At 40.5% G+C, this 24,351-nt stretch overlaps 1 protein-coding gene across 3 annotated transcripts in view; it reads right to left on the bottom strand.

Annotated features, from left to right (window-relative positions):
• LARP4B (La ribonucleoprotein 4B) overlaps positions 1-21,245 on the bottom strand; it is a 58,391-nt gene extending 37,146 nt beyond the window's left edge. The window contains exons 1-2 of one of the 3 annotated variants that reach the window (XM_056335882.1): positions 20,879-21,245; positions 2,241-2,375 (exon numbers count right to left, since the gene is read on the bottom strand). In XM_056335882.1, coding sequence (XP_056191857.1) covers positions 2,241-2,321 — 81 coding nt within the window. In that variant the 5' untranslated portion in view covers positions 2,322-2,375; positions 20,879-21,245. Of the gene's footprint in view, positions 1-2,240; positions 2,376-4,307; positions 4,409-6,378; positions 6,492-20,878 lie in introns of those variants that run through there. The other 2 variants (XM_056335883.1, XM_056335884.1) reach the window with 2 other exon arrangements.
• Positions 21,246-24,351: the final 3,106 nt, after the last annotated feature.

The raw sequence follows: 24,351 nt of genomic DNA, 5'->3' as shown, positions 1-24,351 counted from the left end.
TTTTATTTCTGCCACAGAAAATAGACTATTTGCATGATTTATTTATTGTTAGTATTAAAAAAAAGATGTAACAAAAATAATTCTGTAGCTATTACATGTGGTAAGACTAGCATACAGGGAGTTATTTTTCCAGGGTCTATAGAGGTGTATCAAAATTTCCAGCAGACATTCTACAACCTTCCTCTTGAACTGCCACAACAGCAATCAGACTAGGTATCACCAGATTCTAGAACAGCACAGCCAAAATAGCTAGGGAATGTAATTCAGCAAATTTCTTTTACGTTCACAAGATGACATCCCTATAAATCGCACTAGATACCATGGTAGTATGGCCCCATACCAAATATACATAAAACCAGGGATTACCACAGACATGAATCTATACCTTTATGCAGTCTAGCCCTCTGCTCTCAAAGTAATTAAGACACAGAAGGAACAGCAGGTGATTTTCAGATAACCTGAAGCACGTACTTGCTAAATGCAATTGAGTCAGGACTTCAGAAGTTTTTCTTATGCCTATCACATTTTTGCAAAGATGAAATTGTCTCAGTGATTTTAGTTTTCTAACTTCTTCCTGTACTTTGTGAAGCTTTTCCTCAAACTATAGCCTTGTCCCCAAAATTTGCAAGTGAAGTCCTGAAGCACTGGCAAAATATACTCATGTAAGCGTGTAATTATGGAAGAGACCATCTTGAAAACACCACTTTTAACAGCATGTATTGCTGATGATTCTTATACAAGAAAATTACCTTCTGGTGCTGTGAATACAAGACTATGTTACTGGTATAACTTTAAAAAGCTTAATAAACTACAGGTCTCATCTTTCTGGAATATTTAGCAAAAGAAAAGTTTTAGTCTCAAAAGAATTAGTTATTTTAAATGTGCCACTATAGCACTATGGACACATTCCAAGATATCTAAATTGACGTTAAGTCTCCTCTACTGAGGAAAAGAGCAGGCAGGTTTTCTGAAATAGAATGAAATGGTTACTCCCTTTCTCCAAATAAGTATTAAAGAACAGAAACTAAGATTTAGATCTAACTTTATATGTAGTTTCATAAAAATTCTAGTATGCCAGATTAAAAGAACTAGCCATGTGAAGACTAATCAAACCACCTTTAATACTAATGCACCTATTGAAAGTACACTGACAGTTCAAAGATTTTGAAGCAAATCTACAAAAGCCTCTCACTCAGGCTTACATGCTGGTTTCTTGGCATTACTGCTCTGAGTACAGTAAAAAAACAAGAGTCACAAAAGCTCAACTTCCAAAAGCATGGCCCAATAGTGGGTTCAACTTTCTCCTCTACTGATAAACAGACAAAATTCACACCTGAAAGGTGAAACAGAGCAGAAAAGAAGACAGGATTTAAAAAAACAGGGTGGGGGGTGGGGGTGGGGGGACGGGACAACAAAGAAACCCCACTAGCTTGTTTAACAGAAAAACACATGTCTAGAGTGTTTTCCAAAATGCTCCTTCACGCTTGCTCTGAGGTAAGTTGAAGCAGCAAGCATCTGCTGCTTAGTATAGCACAGGCTAAATGCCTAGCAGAACATACACTAAAACCAAACCCTTCAAGATGTCCCAAGAGGAAATATTCCTCCCAATAAACAGTTTCAAAGATGAAAATATGATGTTACAGCTTACACACAAAGTATTCAGTCTTCTTGAAGACTTATGTAACATCTACTGCAACACAGATACATATACACACAGTAACAGCTATTGTATGATCTGCCAAAAGCATCCCATAAAGCAACTTACTGGATCCTGCACAGGAGCACAAAAGCAGCAGCACGTGTGCCATTTGGCAGAACTGACTGAGCAAAACTCCTGCTACAGAATCCAATTTCCTATTTGTATGGGTTTGTACTTTTTTCAGTTGTAGATACATGCCAAGTGCACTTCCTGCATTTTCCTCACATGTGAATCTGGGAGCTAGAACGTAATGCAAGATTGGTAGTACAATTTCTGCAGTCTAAAAAGCCCTTTACCTTAAATGAGTGCAAACTCTTGTAACTTGCTTTTTGTTTAAATCTCCTGTAGGGCTGAAGAAATGTTAAGTCGAGGCTTCTACTCGGTATGGAGAATTGGCCACCTTCAACTGCTCTGGCTCTAGCATTTAAGTTGCAATGCTATCAGCCAACTTCTAAAACGTTCTGAGATAAAATTTTGATTAAGACATAGTAAATAAGCTGTTTCATGCAACACTTACACCAGGGGAATATGTAATACTCACCAGATGAGAACCGTCTTTAACTTCTTGTACTTGCTGCACCTGCGGTTCAGCCACAACTTTAGTGTCCTGATCAGAAGTCATGAGCTGTCTGCTTTTTGGCTGCTCAGAGAGAACTTTACCAGTCACCTTTGTAAGCTGTGGAAATAGGAAGAGAAAAGATTCTGTAAGTGGTTGTTGAAATTCCTGAGAACTCACAGCCATTCCAGATGTGCCATGTGATTCAGACCAATGGTCCAAAGAGCTACCACACAACATGGTCAAGATCACACATTCAGAGAAAACGTTATGGTGGAAGGCAAGGATAAAGCGATCTTGCAGATACACTCAGTTCCTAGTCACTGTCTGCCTTCGTGCAGAAGAACACTTGCCACAGCACTGGGCAGGGAAATTCCACTGGGAATGTTTCACTTTATTCTCATCTTAATTATTCAGATTGGTTTTCAAACCATGACTTCTTCATACCACCTGATGGACTTGCTTAACTTACTAAAAAGCATTTAGGCACAAACCAACATTTGTCTTCTACTCTGACAGTCACTGAATCTTTGCAAGTTTTAAGAAGCATGTTACAACAGTTCTGCTAGATTAGTAACACTGAAGTAGTCGTACTGCTCCATCATCCTAAAGTGTTGCCTTATTTGATTAGACAAGTAGAAAACTAAGTAGAGTTGAAAAACTGACAGCAGCTTCACTTTGAAATTTGATGCTATTATTTAATATTCTTATTTAAAAAAAACCCAAAACTACTGGTCTTTTAGAAGATAGAAAGTCATTTGAAGCATGAAGATTCAGAAAGTAAATACTAGGGTGTAACATCAGAGTAATTTATTTTATCTTTTCCAAAAGGACTATGAGAAAGTTGTAATATGCTTTGAGTTACTTATTCACGCAGAAATTCCAGTACTGCATCTGTAAGAACATGACAGAAATGTATTGCTTCCAAATTGGTGACACCAAACTTCAGGGTAAGATCCTCTATGGTCTCATTTAAAAAAAACAATCAAGATTTGCAGTACACAGAAGGCGACTGCACGATTCTATTCTTTAGCAGCATAAGCACCTTTCAGGGTATCTTGATCAGAAAAGACTGGAGTTGGAAAGTATTTCTTTCAGTCTATGGTGTTATGGTCTTCCATGGAATCTCTTCTATACTATTTTTTGAAATGGACAAAAGCAAAAGCCTTTTATACAATTGCTTGAATACAGTCCAAAAATTTTAAATAAAATTATGACATTCACCTTTGAACTGATTCAAGCATTCTATTACAGGGTTACGCAGAAGATAAGATATTCTGCGTGCACCATTGAAGAAACAAATATACTGACATTCCGACAGGATGAAATAGTCAGCTTAGATGAACAGTTGCTTATCACTTCACTATTGATGCAAAGTCAGCATGAAAAACATGTTTTTTGAAACAAACACACGCACTGTGTCACTATTACATTCCCAGAAATTTCTTTCCTAACGTCTTGCCTCTCATCTTGGAATAGAAACTACTTAAAGAAAGGAGAAGTGATACAGACAAAAACCCACCAGAACAAAATTATACTGCCCCTCGCAGTGTTACACACACACGAACATACACAGACTCTACCTGGCAGGAAGTCTGGAATTCATTCCAGATGTCTGTATTTTATAAAATAACCAACAACCATTCACAGGATTAAGGCAATTTTTCAAAAGCAAGTATTAAATAGCTAGACTCTGTTACTTAAACCCACACATTAGAAGCTGTATGCACATTAACACTGTGGAAGGTGTCTCAAGCTTCTTTGAGAATGCTTCTGCTAATATTCTTTAAAGAAACTGGTTTTAGCCTTCTAAAATTTTAGGTTAATATTTTTCTAAAAAACCACAAGGCTTCTTACACATTTTGTGCTGACTGTATATGATCTCCACTGCTGTTCATACTATACCCTGAACACGTACATTAGTCCAGATTCACCAGCTAAAGTCTCCTTTACAGAAAGACAAATGTGTTCCAGTCAGCAATGATGTTATCTACTCAGTATTTTGACCCCCAAATCAATGACAAGGTACTTCTTTGCACCCCTCTATGTCACCTGCTTATCTCACACATCCCCATTCCCTTGTAGGATCAACTTGTCCCCAGTCATGCTGCAATATCTTCCATCCTCCGGTATGTAGTTTTAGCACCAGTACTTCATAAACCTATGGATTATGGAAGGAAAACAGCTAAGATCATGTGAGTCAAACAAGAGTAAAGTTCTATTACACCTATATCCTTTAAAGCATTTGCTGACTGGCCATCAAGCACAAAATACTCAGCTAAATCATTAATTTCAGCTGAGTGTAGACAAGTTGTTAGCCAACTTGATAGATGATGCATGACTGCAATGTGCACATTGCAACTTCAATTTCTTAGGCAAGCCACAATCAGAGCACCACATCATTCTACTGCTTTTCAGGAGTCCTTTAGATGAGATTACACAAGACACCACAAGCTAGGTCTAGATTGAAGCTCTACCTAACTTTGTTTGGATTAGTCAAACTAATAATCATATTCTCTTTAGTTACACAGATTTCTTATGATACACAACACACCAAACCCACTCACCTTGTGAACAAATAATTTTTAATAGCTTCAATGCCAAACCCATATATTTAAGTTGCATTTTGATCCTTAATGATCAAGATTACTTCCAAAACAAGTGAGATACTATCATAATCTGTTTAAACAGAAAATTCGATCTGCCTTCTAAGTCCCATGTTTTTAAACATCAGCCAGCTATTGCCTTTCAGCAAATTGATAAGCCATACAGAAAGACCCCAAATGCTTAAGTTTCCTTTGCAATTTTCTTCACTTAGTATGTCACACTACTACAAGTCCTCAGGATGTCAAGTGCTCTGCTGCAAAATCCCATCTGTTGTGATATACTTCACAACTTAATGTGCAGGGCTGTTCTGGAAAGTTAGCGACATCAACTTTTCCACCACAGAGTTGTCACTTACCAGTCTCTTAAGGCATAAAACTTATGTGACTGCAGGCTTCCATGACTACCATGTCAGAGAATACAGTGAGTGTGGAAAGGGCAGTGTTACTTTAGGTAGAGAAACACTGAAAGTCACAAAATGTTAAAGGCTCTTCACAGGATGTGTTTTATCATGTTTCTCCTTAGTATTGATACATACCTTCATTCACAAGCTTATTTAGAGGTACAATAATCACTATATGGTAGTACTAGAAACTGCAGGTCAGGATGGATCGTTTGGAAGAGAGTTTATCCTCTTTTAATGCTAGTTTAATAGTCAAATTCGCAAGCCAGTTAAATGTGGCATCTTAATGCACCAATAAAATTCATTATCTCACTGAACAGTGAACTTGCCCACCACTTCAAAAGATGCACTGAACTGCTGATTGGTAAACCATATCTTTGCATACATACACACTGCTGCAATATGTAGGAGGCATTCAAGAGGAAAATACAAGTCAGCAGACCCATTTGGGATAGAGATAGCAATACCTATGGCAGAACACTAAGCTGTCAGAAGTAGACTGCAATTTTTTTCATTCAAGTTATTAAAAAAAAACAAACCCACAAGAAAAACCTTCAGAGGCACACAAACTCTTAAGTAAGCTTTTAAATAATATCTGTAGTCTATAGCAAGCAGATTCACAAAAAAAATATTCATTTCTCCACAAATTATGTCTAGTCACATACTCTACAGAATAGCTGCCATTTATGAATTGATTTAGAAGTACACAATTTTAACATTGTAATATTATATATAATTTCAGTTCTGTATGTATAGTAAATCTTTATTTTTCCTTCTGGCTTGCCATTTGGTCATCACAGAGTAATTAGTCAAGTTCAACAACTTCAGATATATTATGTCAAGAGCAAAGTTACTCTCGAGACATGCAAATACTTGTTTGAAGAACTACCTAATTGAAGAGAAACTGCATGGATTATTCTGAAGCTTATCAAAAGCAGTCTGCACTTGGTTTGTAAGCAGTCAAGACGCTTACCCCCAGATGTTTAAAGTATAGGTAAAACTACATTTCTTTAGAAACCGCACAACACTCAAGCATGAAGTCCTTACTGTTCCCGAAACTGTAATACACTGCTCAGTCTCCTAAATTAGCAATTGCAACAGGAAAGAGAAGGGCACCTTAATACAGTTGTTTTCTCAGTAGAAAGAAGACAATGGGGGCAGGGCAGTAACTCTTCACTCCTACTTGTACAGATCTTGTCTCTGTGGGCACCTGGTCAGCAGCAGTTAATCTGAGGAGTTAGAAGAACATTCTCAGGAGGGACTGAGACCTGGCAAAGTGACACAGATGCACATATTTCAGCCTACTGGTTTCCCTCTGCAACATCCACAACCATCTTCACAAATAAAGAGTTGGGGGTTGTTAGTGTGTGGTTTTTGTTTGGTTTGGTTTAGTTTTTAAGTTGACAACGTGGTTCTTTATTGGGAAATACTGTCAAATGCATCTTGTTATAATTCCATCACTTCAGAACATACCAGATATAAAGGATAACTATACAGGTAAGTGCACACAACCATATGATCACTCTTGTCTGGCTGCCAAGCTAAACAGAGCTGGGACTGCTCTCATCTAAAAAGCCACCTGTGTGTTATTATGGTGCCAACATCAGGCCAACCTTTACACCGCATTTTAGTTGAGGTTTAGGTATCTTATAGTACTGGCAGAATTAATGTTCAACTGTCTGAAGATACTTAAACACACACTGCATCCACATACACTACAACCTTGCGAACAGCTCAGAAGAGACATCTACACAATTGTTACACAGCCAACAAAACCACTACTGCCCCCCCCAAACCTCCCCCCCCCCCCCCGTGTATCCCCCAGTTCTCCTGCTTTCATTAGTACTCGTCTCTAATTTCTCTAATTCATATTCAAAGCGTGCTTTGATACAGTCTGTTTTGCTGTCTAGAGTTGTAAGAGTATGAGTAGCAGCATGCGTTCTCTCAATCAAACCTGTCAGATAGATCTGTTATTTAAAAACATGCAAAACCCCAAACAATGCTCTAGGGCTGAGATCTTGCCTGCCAACTTTCAGCCCAGAGTAATCAGCCCTTAAAAAGAGATTTACAAATGCAAGTGCTGACAACTAACTTTCACACTGCAAACAGCAACACCATAAAACAAAAAAGCTCACTAGAATAAAAGACCTTTTCATTGCTCTTCCAGCAAGCACAAACAAAAACAGATTTGAGCTTGGCTTTGTGCAGAACTCTTCCCAGCAAACATTTTAGAAACTTTAAACACAGATTAAGATAAACTTCTCACAAGGGTAATACAGAAATACCCTTCGAGTAACATGAGAAAGCCTAAAGTGTTTTCTAACAGGTGCATCGTTTAACTTAAGTCTCACAACAAACTTCCAGTTACAGGACAGAAATCCTCTTTCTAGGGTCAGAGATAACATACTTTCTCACCGTGTTTCACACTCTTACACATTCACAGGGATCACAACACCACAGCAGAAGTTAACAGAGCTACCACTGACCTCTGCTTTGAAAAGAGTTTTAGCACCTGCTGAATACATCACATAGTTGATACAAGAAGCAACAGATGCCTCTTCCAGAAGTACACTATTTAAAAGTTTACCTTTATTAGTTTCACATGTGTTCTGAATTACCAAGGCATATGTAATCTGTCAGAAGTTAATCATGTTGTCAGCCCAGGTAAAGCTGCTAACTCAGACACAGGATAGTGAAGCCCTAGAACATCAACTCTGAAAAGCTGCAAGTTTCCCTCTGTTAGCATTATGAGCAGTGACACAAACTTGAGCTTGCAGTTTTAATCAATGGCTGTTTTAAAAGACTTTCAAAGAAAGATTTAAGCTCTAACGTTAAGAGTTGAACCATCATCCCGCTGCATGGGGCACATCACCATTCTGTAGATGAATAACCATACAAAGCTGTATCATTCTGATACAGAAAGCCTGTGACAGAACTCAGGGGTTTCCATCCTTCCTTTCAAAACAGGAAATCAGCTTATTTACAGAGTAGATGTGACAAGCAACCTATCATTCAAAAGATGGCATTATTCAAAAGAAAACACACTGTGAGGCAGTTACATTACCACACTGGACATAATAGCTGCAAATGAAAAAAATAAATAATCTAACAACCCCAAAAAGCACATCTGTTTTTGGCAATCTCTGCAATCATCATTGTGCCTATGTCAGTTGTAAACTCTGTATTACACAACAGCAATTAAACAGCTGACATGACATAAATATTTAGTCACAGCGTGTCTCTACAGAAGTTAAATATTGAATACACTACTATTAAAAATTACCACAAGGCTCTAAATTTAGCTGCTAATTAGCTAAACAGTTGGGGAAAAAGTTGAACATTTCACCTCTGGAGCTTAGTGTGACCCTGTACTTTCATCAAAGTCTGCCAGATGAAGGTTTCAAAATGTACATGCATCCAGTGTATGTGCCAGTATGGTGACTGGAAAAATAGATTTCAAAAAACCCAAGAAAAGTACCATCTGATTTGTTTCAGTTTTCCTTTCTGCCAAGAACATTACTTATGCCTGGGCACCTCCCAGGCAGCACCCAGAACACCACAGCGTTTTGGTTCTTGAAGAGGGCATGGACACAAGCACCAAGGGCAAACCAGTAACACGGTACCTGGCAGGTGCAAGGCATTTTAAAACCCACATGGGCAGTGAGGTGTCAGCAAGAAGCGCACTGTCTCAGAAAAACCACCTAAACCTTAATGCTGTACGTTTTTAACATTTTGCAATTAAAAATACCAGCTCAAATGGTTTAGAGCTGCTGCTGCATCTACTTCACAAGTTTTTTTTAAAAAAAACCCTTCTGTTCTTTATAAGGTTGATAGCCTTCAAAACTGTTCTGTAATTCTGTTAGTTATCTCTTCAAACCCAGTCTCTCCTCTAAGAATTGCTGAGATCAAGAGAAACAGTAAACCCTGCTATTTAAAGGGAACACTGCATTTCCTTATTTGAAGTTTTACAAAAACATTTCTGCACTAGGCTTCACATGCCATTTGCAACTCCCATCATTTACTGAGGTTTCTAACTCATACAAAATCCCACATGATGGAACTGCACACCAGAACCGATTACTCCACAAGTCTAGAAATTCAGATTGTTATAGTAATTAGTTGTCCAAGCAAGAAGTTATAAGCAAGGTGATAAAATAGTAAAGAGACCTGATAGTGGTAAATGATAAGGACCTTATACAGAGGTATACAAAAAACTTTCAGTCAAGAGCAAGAAAAACATGAAGGGGGTAAAATTACAGTCTTATTTACTCACAAAATCTCAAACAACAGGAAGAAAGATCTTTATAGTACACTGAAGATAACAAGATTACTCCACCACCAAATAATCCTGATTACCTTTTTTATGTCTAGCCTTTTATGCATGGTATTTTAAATATATATGCTTAAAATAAAAGGAAATTTTTTCACTATACTGAAAGGTCTTACAAAGAATTTCCGCAGTCACCCTGCACCCCGAGATGATAGGTATACACAGGTATCATCTGATGTGCACTCAAGAAATGAACTAATAAGTCTGTGGATCATATCCTCCTCAGTAATGCAATGCACCACATGATTGGTAGTACACAATCTAAAAAAAAAAAAAAAATCCATTTAAGAATACTAGGAGTTCTACCAAGACAGGAGTAACCCACTGGGAAGAAATTTTTATGCCCGGGTAAAAGCATTGTGTGCCTTGAAGACAAATGTGATTGTGTCATGAGCAGTTCTCAGTTTTCTTACAGTTTGTTCTTAGCTCTCAAGTTTGAAGCAGCATTCTCCTGACTGCAGGCTGAAGCGTGTAACATTAAGAAACCCAGCTCATTAATTAACAGGGGTTGCTTCATGTAGCACATCCATCACAAAGCCACAAGCTTGTTTTCATCACTGTAAGTGGACTAACAGCACACACCCTGCAGGTTATCCATAAAGATGCATATTTAATTGCTATTATAACTATCATGTCAGATTTTTTTTATCAGATGATGATTTCAAAAAGTACTGAACCGTAAATTAAAATAAATCCTTTACTCTCATTTGTGCATTATCTGCACAACCCCTCAAATGGCAAAGTTAAAGTTGTTAGCAGCTTTGCCAAACCATGGCGATTCTGAAGCAAATGGTGGGATACCACCTTAATATTAAGCATTATGGATTGTAACTCTCCACAACCCCATCTGCTCTTGAAAAGTTGCTTTATCTAGTTGAATATAGAACCACAAGTTCTACATAAATTACCCAACGCCTACAAAAAGCAGAAAACACCTCACACTGGAAAAAAAGGCCTTTTATCTTTCTCCAGAAAGAGATCAAGAATCTGCCCCTCAAGCACATCAGGCTAGCACTTCAAAATTTGATTTTCCAGTAAAATATTCCATCACTTGCCCTCTGTTAGATTCATGAGCATTTGACCTCTCTACTTCCCAGCCCCAGTGGGTTTTTTGCTTTTCCAGGACAGAAGACATCTCTAGCAAGAACAGGATTTTTATAAATTTGAACAAACCATTTTTTCTATGAATAGTTAAACAGGTAACTACACAATAGTTGCTCATACACATGCTTTACTTCTGGGACCACTAGAAGAGTAGTAGAGGATGACCCCAGTTGAACAACTCATGCCATTAATCCTCCTTTCCTGTTCTCTAGGAAATCATCAGCAGTAGAGTACTGCAAACCTAGTAATGCAGTTCTGAGTGAAACTTAACAGGTCAAGTCTACATCGCTCTCTGCTGCTGCTATTACTCTTGCCTACAAAGCATCACAGGTAGTTTCTACTGAAAGAGAAAGAAAAAAAGAAACAAAAGACGACAGTAACATGCCTGCAGGACTTTCACGAGAGAAATCCCAGCAGAATGCCTGCACTGAATTAAAGAGTGAAAGAACAGGTCAATGCAAACCACTGCTCTTTTGCATTGAATAAAAAACAAAACAGAAAACCAATTAAGCCTGAACACGGGGCGATGATGATTCAAAGCACCTACAGAAGGACAAGCTTGGGAGTTCCAGACCCCACACTCTGCACAGCAGTTCACATCTGCCTCTGCTTCCAAGCTGTATAATAAAGAATACATATTTTTAAATGAGCCTGACTATAGAGTAACTTTTCATAAAATCTTCTGAAACCAGTCAGACTAAATAACATCCAAATATAATAAAAAACAAGTTTTTGCCTAACAAACTGTGGGACATGACAGAAACTCCCTCCTCCTGCAAGATTTTTTTACAATTAGTATGTTTTAAAAACTGATGAGGTTTTCATCAGAGGACTGGCATCATATATTATACTAATCCACTGCTCAGGTTAATTTCTTGTAACACTCCCATCCCACCTGCATTTACCTGTTACGCTTGACTAAGCTACAAGGCATCAGTCTCTGCTTGCACAGAGTCCAGTGCAATGGGATTCTGATCCGCAACTACACAAGCCACCACAGAGGTAATGCAAATAGAATTGTTAGTATTTTTACTAATATACATCATTTTAACCACTAAAATTGTTTACCTACTACATAAATATTAACTCTAGATGCTTTGGTGTGACCTTTGATAGGCTAATTGCATTTTTCTCTGAAAATAACAGCTTCTCAGTAACTTCACATACCTTTATGCCTACAAATTAGCAGGAAAGCTATTACAGGCTTTTAATGCAATACCAGTATTTAATGTCAAATACTGTTCGCTGACATGGAAACTAAGTTTTTCACTTAATGCAAATATTAGGAAAGCATCACAAAACTACTTCTGAAGTTTAGGACCATCAAATGCAAAACTTCTTCTAATTTATCAACTATCATCATCCATGTTGCTTGTCTGCACTGAGGTCACCTGAGTGTAGCAATTGCACACCACCTCTGTACACACAGAAAACAGAAGACCAAGACAAAATTGACTAGAAGTAGTAAGTTGAATTTGAAAGAAAATTAAAGCTTGCCCTGGAGTAGACAGGGCAGGAGATGATACCTTTTAGTACTAATGACTATGCATTTCACAAAAAATTGTTCATTTTATTGTTAATTTCCTTTTTAAATCTGCATTTTCAGAACACCAGATGGCAACTTAAATGCTTGAACTCTGATTTATTTAAAGGGAAACTTTCCAAAATCCTACACCTATCTTCAGCCTATATTACTTCTTCTTATAGCCAACCAAGCACCACATGAAGAGATTAACATGGCTATCAAAAAGCCACCTGAAAGACTTCAGATATTTTTTCCTATAAAGGTATAGTTCTTCATTTTGACACACATCTTATTTCCAGCAGGTGAGTTTACTCTGGCACACTGGATACCAAGTATGTCTCATTCTATCATATCTTCTTGTGTGTGCGTGATTTCAGAGGATTTATCATGCAAGGATAGTATCTTGCATAATATCATTTATTTTTCCTTGTTTCCCTTCCCTCGCCACATAGGTGGCTTGCTCTCACTTAACCAAGCAGGATTTTTTGGTGTTCACTTTTCTTTAAAGTATCTATTGAATGGAAGTCAGACAGATTAATCTTCCCATTCCACTACTGAAGGAAACAACAACAAGGCATGCTAAGAGCTCTATACAGAGCAGTAAAGTTATGGAAACTGTTGCACTTTCATCAGGAAAGGCAGTTTTCATTCTAAGACTGAAAGTAATTCCTGACTTGGGAATGAAAACTAGAAAAGATACTGTACTTTGCTGGCTAACAGACTCACCAGCATCTCAGTGTGATAGTGTCACAGCAAATGGACCTGTCACTTAATAAATTCTGTTTATTTCACAAAACAACTGCAATTTCTACAGTATTTTAACAGCTGCTTCAAATTTTTAAAAGTTAAGATGCAGCAATTGATGGCCTATTTGACCTTTCCAAATTCTTCAAAGAAACACTAACACTTCAAAAGATACAACACATGACAAAATACCAGAAGCTTTAGCACTTGCTTAGAGGGAACAAGTTAAATGCTGTGCATGAAGAATGTCAGTTTAGCAATGCTGGGAACAACAAACTTCCTTGTTTCAATTACCGAATGTTCCTCCTCCCAATTTACTAATACAATCTAAGTTTTCCACATACTTCACTACACCACTAACCAGAAAGCGGCCAGTGCACACTCATGATGCTGCCTGTGACTCTAGGCAGTACAGTTCATAAAAGTAAAGGAAATAACTAACCCAGCTCTGCTGGGTAGGATTTTATGGACAGCACCTTCAACAGAAAAATTCTGAAGTTGGCAGAACAGGATGAAGTATTTTATAATGAAAGACAAGATTAAAAGCATCACTTGGAGCTATATGGTTAATATTTAAGGTAGCTCCAAGGGTGAGGTTAGAAGTCTGACATTGTTTAACAGGTCTTAATAGGCTTATCATCTTGGAATATCACTTATTCTTTTGAATTCTACGTTTCAAGTCTGCAATCAGTGCTATGCTTAAGCAAGAGAAGGTCAAAAACTGTATTAGGAACTTCTAGGATGCAATTTTTTTTTTAGTGCTTTGAATTACTCTAAGACACACACATAGCTTCAAAGGAAATTTTTTAAGTTTATCATCACATTCTTGGACCACACAATAAATGTCTTATTCAGGGAAGCCAAAATCTTACTACAAGGATCTCAAACTCAAATGCGTGCAGAACTAGAATACTAGAAAAGATTTGATGCAGACTGATGGGACAGCTGTTACAGTACTCCTAGAATACATCTTTGGTCAGAACAGGTCTGAGAAAGTGAGAAAGAAAACAGTCTACATCTACGTAAAGTCCAGTTGAGAGGCATATACAGAACCAAATAAAATGTTAATAAACTGCAGTGATAAATGAGAAGATACAATTACAAGATTTCTTCCAACACAAATGTATACAGTAATCCTTGACTATGCAAAGACTATTTTAATAAACAGCTGTTCTGCAAAACAAAGAGCCTAGGATGAACTCCCCTTCAGCTCTTGGCTCTGGGTGTTTTTGGATGACTTGAAAGGCATTAATTTACCTAAAATATGTTAGCTTAAGTTTTGAAACATGCTCAGGACCAAATCTGAAGTGAAATTAAACTACTTACAAAAAAGTGTCATGTAACTTTAAGGTTTTGTAATAAGAAAAGGAAGCTAATGTTTTTGCCAATGATTATTTCATTAACCTCTTTGCCAAAAACAGAATTTAACCCAAATAATCCAGTGACTTCAGTATTACTTCCTCTTTCGAAAAAAGCCACCATCCTCCATTACAAGCTTAACTGAAATCAGAAGCAATTCTTGCTTAGTGTTTCATACATTGTTTTAAGAGTATCACCTGCTGGGTGCACATTTGTTCAGTTAGAGAACCCCACCTTTTTAGAGTATCACTGTAATCAAAACTACTGGTAATTCAGGTTTTGACTTGCTGTTAAGTATGGACTGTTCCAATATTTGAGCTTAGATTTAACAACAATAATTCTTCCTTGCAAGTCAAAATAACTGTGTACAGACTCTCCTAAAAGCTCCAGTCTTTGAATCCAGGTGGTTAAAATACACAACATTAATTAAGGAACAGAAAATTATAATCATAACAAAATAATTACAAACTAAGCTGGAAACTATTCATAAAAAAAGATCCCCCTCCCTTCTTTACAATACAAATCTTTTCGACATCTACTACAAAATATTGGACAACAAGATTTAAACAGGAACAGGGACACAAACCTAAGATCCTGGAGACATGCCAACATAGACAATGATATTTTGGCCAAACTGTTTGCCTTGCTGCTTTAAACAGCAACATGTTGACCATTTTCTGCCCCTATCTGTTGGGCAGCAGCAACACTGAATGGGAATGAAACTCTGAGATAAGACTGCAAATCCCACACATATAGGTAGCTCAGCACTTAAAGTAACTGTGCCCCAATGCATTCTTCACTTGTGCTTTATTTTTCTAATTCCTAGAACAAGAAGCAGAAGCCCATAGGATCCATCAAAATGTGTGAGCATAAGCCTTCAGAGCCAGGATATGAAAAAGCAAGTTACTTTGGACATTGGTCTGTTGATTCATCAGTTCCTTGTTTGAACAACAGTCAGTCAGGCTTTGTTGTGAGGCAACCTGTGACAGCACCACAACCTGTGAAAATATGCTTATGGATACCAACACTGACCGAAAACAAAACCATAAAGCTGCCAACATCACTGTAAAGATTCTCAAACATTTCATTAATTTTCTGACACGTGAGATTTATCAAATGGTTAAATATTTTTTCCTCAACATAATTACCATTTAACTAACATTTAATTTGTCAAGATTCCCTGTCAGATCACTGGCATCCTGTGATTATAAAACACTTGAAAATAGAATGCAGAACATTAGGTCTGCTGAGAAATACAGAGAAACACTTTAATAGAATAACAAATCTACAGTTTTTTGAAGTAGGTGTGTAACTCCAATACCAAGACAGATGGAAGTCTGCTTTATGAATACCATCAATAAAGTGTTAATATTCATCATTGTTTATTTCCAGAAGATAGCAGGAAAGGGCCAGTATGAAGCTGAGGGAGAATTAATTTAAGCAAAGGGAAAAATACTGTTGTTTCTTTGCAATTATCAGAAGAAATCTAACAGCAAAATTAAATGATACAGTATTTACACTTGCACACAGCCCAGCACTAGCTTTAGTTAAAATAACTGATCTACAACTACACTCAAGACTCAGTATATTCCTGAACAAGTCCCATGTGAACTACTGATAGCATCTGAAGATGTCATTTCCAGAGTCTGTATTTGCCAGTGTTGGCTATTTTCAATAGTGAAAGTGATGCAGGCATTTTAGGAAGGAGTCTAACAGATGAAGTAATTCTGTGTCTAATTTATCATAAGCTACCACGCTACATAGATTTCTACAGATATCTAGAGGCATTAATTTTCTATTTATCCATCTGCGTAACAGTCCAGAACTAAAAGTCACGTATAGCTACTACTACCTTAAATACACGTACACTGAACCCGAGGTACCTATGAACCCCAGATGGCCACAAACGCTATCCAGAATAAACCTGTACTGTAGGATACACTCTCAGGGATACCAACTCCTTACGTGCCAACAGCCTTATGCTAGTAACAACAGAGCTGCTGGAAGTGCAGAGGTGGCAATCCATTCAGCTTATGAACAACTGATTCCTTTTGTATTACATCATTCAACTACCCATTAAGGAGCTGGACTGACAGGATCCAGAATATGCATAGCCCAGCCCTCCATGGTAAACGAGGGTTAGAAAAGATTAAGGCTCAAAGAAATTGGTGATTCATCAGGGCGTCAAAACAGCATTTCCCCAATTCCCTGCAATGTTCTAGGCCAAGTAGCTAGCCACATATTAGTAACCCCTGTCAGTCTTTCAATTTTGGAGGTAATTGCTGTTCCTGAAACATATACCCAGACACAAAATACCTGCACCAGCACACATCACAGAACGAATACTGTCACGGCTATCCTAATCGCACAATTATGCTGTATTACAGTCACACCTAATTTAAGTACTCCAAAGTACCTCTGTTGTCTGCAGGTATTACTTTGTAGTGCGTGCTTCCTAATACGGGGGGACACCCCCCTTAAAAAGGGTATTTAACAGCAACAAACACAGACAACACAAACAGGAAAGATCAGTGAAAAAGGGATTATAAATCCTTGGCTCCATCACATCACCAAAAATTAAGAACTATCAACTAAGAACAAATTAATAGAACTTGTTTCTCCCACACTACTTTGTAGAACTTTGCTAGATTAATTTAAGCGTATGGGTGGTACAGAAATCAACCTCTAGTTTGTTTCTAACAAGTTCCTCAAACTTACTGGTTTTAGATAATTTTTTATCATGAGCCAGTCAAAGCCAGCATATCCTTAAAGAGAAAGAAACAGATTCTTGGAATAGCAATGGGTCTTCAACTGCTTCGTATTTACAGCACTGAATTATATTTATTGACCAGGTGAAGTATCACCAAGTTTCACATTCAGAGAAAGTGCTTCAGAAGTATTCTGTTTTTGTGTTTGACTTATGACACACTAGCTTGCCTCGAATTCAGCACAGTTAATACATAGGAAAAGAAAACAGAACTTCCCCAAGCATTAGCTTACAGCTGTATTTACAACATTTTCAAACCATACCTTTGGTAAAGCATATAACCAGTTCATGGGGGAAGAGGGTGTGCGTGCACGTTTTCTCTTTTTTGAGGTATCACAATAAAACAGCATTATTTCAAAGTTCATGTTTTACATCACTTTCCCTCCCTAATTTAATGTCTGGCTTACATGGCGAAATCCACCTGTCTCGATCTTGTTTTATATTGACTAAAATAACAGTATTATTTTTCAGCATGTGTATGACTTGCTTTGGAAACAACACTGCTCAAATACCTTTCCAGGGCCTTTACTACAAGAGTAGCTTTTGCTGTCATCTGCTATACAGTTCTCCACACACTATTGCCTCTTTCAAAACTGCATGGGGAGGGTTTTCTTTCTTACAACGTCCTGTTTTGTAACATCCTTCCTTTCCTACTCATACCTGTGTGCCCATTCTGAATGCAAGTACAAGAGACATGCAATACTCACGTTGGTTTAGTATCACTGATTACATACAGGAATAAACACAGCCAGAGTCTTTTCTAGTTATGTCTAAGAGTTACACAAACTTGTATAAAAATGTCATTTTGCTAGTAGATGCTTGAAGGAACAGAACACTATGCAAACCGCATTTTTTACAATGTCTTAAGCCATGTAAGAGTTCCTCACGGTGCATGTACATGCACCCACAAACAAAAAAAATCACACCATCAAAGCTTCATATTCTCTAGACTTGAAACTGTGCTTCTTTGCTTGCTTAATCTGGTCTCTTCTGCCTTTTTCTCTGTGCCAGCAAGTGCCTTCTTGACACTGCATTTGTTAGCTACCTCTCAAGCCACCTTTACACCTTCCTTCACCAAGCATCTCTAAGACAAGAATGCTTTTCAAGATCAATAAGGCCACTGCCCTTAACAAAAACTGCTTCTTCCAACACAGGCACAAGAAAAGATAAGACAATTGCTCTACAGGCTTATTCATGTACTTTACCTGTTAATTTATGAGAATGTGAATGTCTGATGAATATATACAGGCACCACGGAATTAAAGATTAATAGCACTGAAGGGCCCAAAAGCCACCTATTTTAAGAAAATTAAACTGATGAAACACATCTACACCTAATTACTTTGTTCTTTATAAGTCCGTCCTTGTTACCTTTCAGCTGTCACTTTGGATTTGTCACACACTATGGCCAGAAACATGCCTTTTCCGTGTCTAGCATGTGCATTTTGTGAGGTAATGTAATAAATATTTAACAAAGAGTTTATATTACCATGCCAATTAAGCTCACAACTGATTTAAAGCCAAAGCCACTGCCAGATATGAGACCTGAGACACAGCAACAGATCCCCACAGAACATGTGTATTAGACAAACCTGACACTTTATTTTGCATTTCAGTAAAATAAAGCATGCAGTTCATTTCACTCTAAACAAGGAAGAGTCAGAAATTGCCTACATGGTTACCACATGTCTCACAGAAACAAAAAAACCCTAAAGCTCCCACAACTGCCTCCAGTTCTAGATCTTCCATCTTGCTCTGTATTGAAGCAGATTTAAGTCCTAGCCACATATCTAAACAATATATCTATGTACATATCAGTGATCCATACCTTTCTATGTGTATATTTGCATTAGAGCAAGCCATAAAAAGCAACCATGGCAGAACACACTTGCGCCAACACCTTTATTCCCTTAAGGCATTTGTGTGTAAACACTTGAAAAAACATGAATAATTACAAGGGAAACAATTCAATCTAACCCAGAACACCTTGTGCACTTAAGGACCCGATTATATACCATGAAAATATACAATCATTTAGGAACATCCAAGAGGTCAAATGCATCATTTATGCAAATCCTTTATTTCGGTTTCAATAAGCTTTTATTTTTTTTCCCCAAAAAACCCGTAAGACCAATTAAACTTAAGAGTAACTTTGGCTTCCATATAAATAGCATACACATATAAATGACAACACACCTAGAAGAATAAAATTTCCTACAGACATTACATATGTTTTCTGTACATGCTTTATCAGGCTTCATCCTAGTTTTTGCCTTCCTTTCACTTCTTGCAGAATTAATAATAAAAAAGTCAGAAAATATCAATGTTTTTCTAATAGCTAAGGTGATTAAGCTGAATAGCTTCATATCTCAAGAATTAACTTGAAGAAATGCTTACAAGTCAGCAGGAAACAAGTGAAAGTTCAACTGATAAAAAAGTTACCAGATCAGAATCAAAACCCTGGAGTTGTGAAATCTCAGCCAGTTTAAAAAAAAAGAAAACAACCTGCTTTGACCTTTGAAAAATTATCCAATCCATAAAAAACAAGTTCATTTGACACAAAACTTAAACCACATGAAAGGTTAAAGCCTTTCGACAGCCATCCTGAGGCAGTACTTAAGATTTCTACTCCAATTTTACTAAGGATTCAGACGGAGGTTGACAAAACTAGGCCAGAGACAAGACGCAAGATCAGAAGCCAGAATTCCCATGGTTTTACCCCAACTGTGACTCAAGTTTAAACAGTGGTTTTGAAACCAGCTCGCTCTCTGTGGCCACAGGCAAGTCTTAACCACTTTGCCTCAATTCCCTTACCTGCAGAATAAAATAATTATACTTATCTGCCACACAGGAATCTTGTACAACACTGTTTGGCAACTGCACATCTGTTTAAACTGTGGACAAAGCTATGTAGTAATTTTGAGCATCTGCACAGCCTGAAACTGAGAGTGAAAACAACTTGGCTGAGGCAGCTAGTGAAGGCCCGACAACAACAAAATCCTAGGGGCAAAACACTGTTTGTGCGGTAGCTGCTTTTGCAAGTATTGCTTCGTAACCTGCGAGCACAGCTGGCCTGCTGGCTCCTGCACCAGCCACTCACCCGGTCAGGGCACAGCTCTCGGGAAGAGCCAGCGCTGCCCTGCACTGCCCGCAGCAATCGGCGAGGGGCCGGTACCGCCCGCGCCTGCCGCTTCCTCCAGCCGCGCTCATCCGAGAGGGTCACAGCTCCTCACCGCCAAGGGTGCACGGCCCGAAAGCGCCATGAAGCCGGTGCTCCAGGCGTGCCCTCGCACCGCTCGCCCCCTCCCCGCCGTCCCCACCGGCGTTCGCACCCACTGCCCACCGAGATCCTCGGCAACGCCAAACCGGCGCGGGGGGCAAAGCTCACTCGGCCGCTGCCCGGCCACCGTTTGCGACCGGGGCAGCGAGCGCCGCTCGGTGAGACCGCAGTGCGGGAGCGGCCCCGGCAGCCCAGCCCGGCAACTCGCCTTTCCCCCCGCCACCAGCAAGGCCCCGAACCGGGATCCCTCCTCTTCCCTCCTACCTCTCCCCCGGGAACCGCCTCGGGTGGGAAGATGGCGGCTCCGGCCGCCTCCCCGGTGAGAGGGGGGCGGCGGGTGGCGGAACGGGGGGGTGTCTCCCCCCTCCCGCTCTGCCACTCCCCCTCACACCGGGAGATGGCGGGGGGGGGAGGTGGGGGTGGGGGGTGGGGGGGGGGTGGGGAGGGCGGCCCAGGCGGGCACCGCCGCCAGGAGGGCGCGAGCCCCGGGAGGCCCCTCGCACTCACCTGTCACCAGCAGCCGCCGCCGCCCTCGGGCTGGGCCTCGAAGGGGAGAAGACAGGCGGGCACGGGGGGGGGGGGGGGATGCTCTCCGCTAGCGCCGAGGCCTCTCGCTTCTGCCGGGCTTTCCGCTAGCGTCGGGGCCGCTCGCTGCGCCGCCGCCGCCGCCGGGGCCTCGCCGCCGCCGGATGCCAGGAGAGGAAGAGCGGAGAGCGGGGCGGGGGCCGGGAGAAGGAGCAGGCGGCGGCAGCACAGCGGGGAGGGGGGGGCGCGGAGGAGGAGGAGGCGGCGGCGGCGGCTCCGGGGCCCGAAACGTCTCCCAGCCGAGACTCAACCACCCGCTCGCATGAGAGACCCGCTTCCGGCTCCCGGCGGAAGTCCCTCCTCCGCCGGCGGAAGGGATTGGCCAGCGACACTGCGCGGAGCGGCGCGCTCTGCCGGCACCAGTGCCCGCGGATTGGCGGAGTGGGCCCCGCGCGCGGCGTGACGAGTCGAAGCACGTGATGCACCTGACGTCACCCGCTCTGAATGCGCGCGCGGAGGCGGACCGACACCGCCCGCCCACTCCAGGCATTTTATCTCCTCGCACTTGCCGTAGCCCCTCCGCCGGACCCCGCCCCGCCCGCCCCGCCCCCGGCGCTCCAGTCGCGGGGCCTCGCCAGGCCGCCCGGCGCCGCCGCGGGGTCGCATCGGTGCCTTCCCAGGTGACGGGGAAATGGCGTTTGCTTGCGCGCCGAGCACCCTGCGGCAGGGAGCGCCCGGCCGGTGCCCGGAGCCCTGACAGACCTTCGCTGCGGCTCTCAGGGCAGCGCGGGCCGGCCGGTGCGGCGGCCGTGCCCCTTCACGCCGGGAAGGGACGGAGCCGGCCCGAGCAGGCCGGGCAGCGGGGCCGGGCGGGCCTCCCTGCCCCTGCCGGCCCTGGCTCGGGGCCGTGAGGCCGGGCTTTCGGCTCCCTGCGCTGACACGGGGCGTGTTGTTGCTTTCTGAAACGCCGCCACACAGCGATGGGAGCAGGCAGGTGCCTGTCCCGAAATTCCAGACCCTGCCAGTGAAATATGCTAGGTCTTTATATGGCAGCTTCTACTGGGGTAAGGCTGAGCCGTTGTGGCTTCAAAAGGAAGTGATAAACGTCAGTAGGGTTTAAGGAGAAAATGCCATGAAAGAGCCTTCTGCTTCATGTGGGTTGTGAACGCTACAAGACCCTTGTCTCGGTAGAACTCCTGAATTCCTGGCCTCAGTTTACCAAGTGGGGGAATAGATTATATCTTCAATTAATAAAACTGAAGTGAGATTGAAGAGTTCTTTTGTTTGACCAAAGAACAAACAAGGCTTGTCACACAATTCTGCTTACTCAGTGGAGATCATAATTTGTTCTTAACTATAGTTAATTAGGCAAATGGAAAACATGGTTTCTTCTCAGGACTTAAAAAAACCAACCAAACAAAAAAATCCACTAGAAAGAGTCGTGTTCTAGGACTTCTCCCGGTCCTCAGCTTGCCTTCTACCTCAAACGTGGCAAAGCTACATCACCGTACAACCTGCTGGCAGTAATTATCTGTACCATGCATTGCTGCCTATCATTGCATCTCAGAAATTACTCCAGATAGAGCCTTCTGCATCCTGTTTTTAATCCTTACTGATAAGAGTCATATTCCTGCCTTCAGAGTGTCTGCTAGAAACTCCCATAGAGACAATACTGCAATTAACTGAGAAGACCTATTCTAAGGACACCCAAGTACCCTTTGGAACTGTTTTTGAGGTAGATGTATTGTTCCAAATCCCTCGCTACTAGAGGCAATAAAGCACATCATAGTGCCTGAAATGAGGTCAGGTCTTCCCAGACACGAAGCTTTACTGTTCATCCAAGGGGAGTGTGTCTCAGCATTCATTCTTGGGCAGACAACTGTTTCTGCAAGCAGAGGTGGTGTGTTCCTTAGGAAGTTGTTTCAGTTTCACAGAACTGTTATGAGGAAAAAACACTGAGCAAACCATCGGGCGGAGCCTGATCAGGAAAAGTAATAAAACTTCTCTTTGAGCATAGGTATTTAGAACAGCAGGAAGTGCCTCAAGTAGTGCAAGAAGTATTAGGTGGTCACCATGTAGCTGCTATACAAAAACTGAGTCTCAAACAGTGAAACAATTGTTATTCCTAATACTTATACAAAGGAGCTCAATAAAATTGTTCTTTAATACTTGACTATTTTTCATCAAACAACAGTTCTTGTCAAAAAAAAGGGAAAAAAGAAAGGTCTAATTTTAAGCTCTCTGACATCACGAGCCCCATTATATCCGTGTTCTAGAGGGGCCTCAACATCCCTGATACTTAGCCCTCTGGACATACTGTCTTCATGCCTCCTCCAGGCTGTACCCCCATGCAATACCTGAGCAGAAAACCAAACACATCTGACCAGTAAGACTGCACTGTATCATTCCTTCTGCTAACTCAGTGTTCATGACTGCAGAGCTCATCTTCTCCTTTTCTGTAACTGAAGGAGCGTGTGAGAGAGAAAGAAAACAACCGGTTCTTCTGAAAACCAGCCACATGATAGGTTGGAGTTTTCTTTAATGGACAGAGTTTGTTCTGTTTTGGATTTTTTGCCCAAAGCAGCTTAATTGTGTTATTAAAGGAGAAAAATACCCTTGAGACTAAATTTTTAAAAAGCCCAATGCTATAAAAGTGTTATATATGGATAGATATGTCCTATATATGTATTTGGTTTATGATTTTTTTTTTGTCCTTATTCTTAAATTTTATTGTGGTTGAGTAACAGTCAAACTCTTGCACTTTTTCCATAAAGTAATACAAGTTTTCTACTTGCCTGGGCCACTCCTAATTCTCTTCTCGGTGTGGGGGATGTAGAACTTAATCACTGAATGCTTCCATTTTTTAATGGCACACTGCTGAGATCAAAGGGATTTGACCTTTTCCTTGGTGCACTGGTAACTGAGGAATGTGTGTACAGACATGAGTAAAATACTACAACAAGGGATGCTGTGTGGTAATAGAAACTACTCCTGTTTGTTCTGCAGCTCAAACTCAGCAGTCTGGAGAGAGAATGCATCTCTGAAGGAACAGTGTGCGTGAAAAATAGGATTGTTAGTCCACTAAAGCCAAGATTAGACTAACTGGCTGATTCTTTCTTGGTCTGTGGTCAAACAGATGTAGAAGGAACTATGTAAGTTACTTGTCAATATATTGTTAAAATTCTATTTCATAAGTGGTTTTTTTTTTTTAAATCTGGATTCCTAGTTCAGCAAAAAAGAATGAGGTATTTGGTACACTTAAGAAGGTAACTCCTTACAAAGAGGAACTGCAAAAAATACAGTATTCCTGGAAGCTAAACCTAGAATTATCAGTCAGAAACTCAAACCCTTAAAAATGACTAAATGTACTGGAATACTTGGGCTTTACAGTCTTCATGATTTCCTCTAAGTATGATACAAAGGATAATATTTCCTTCCTCCCTCCCAAGAGCATA

Source organism: Falco biarmicus, chromosome 4 (genome assembly GCF_023638135.1).
Source record: "Falco biarmicus isolate bFalBia1 chromosome 4, bFalBia1.pri, whole genome shotgun sequence".
Classification (NCBI taxonomy): Eukaryota; Metazoa; Chordata; class Aves; order Falconiformes; family Falconidae; genus Falco; species Falco biarmicus.
This window is presented reverse-complemented; position numbering and strand designations above follow the sequence as displayed.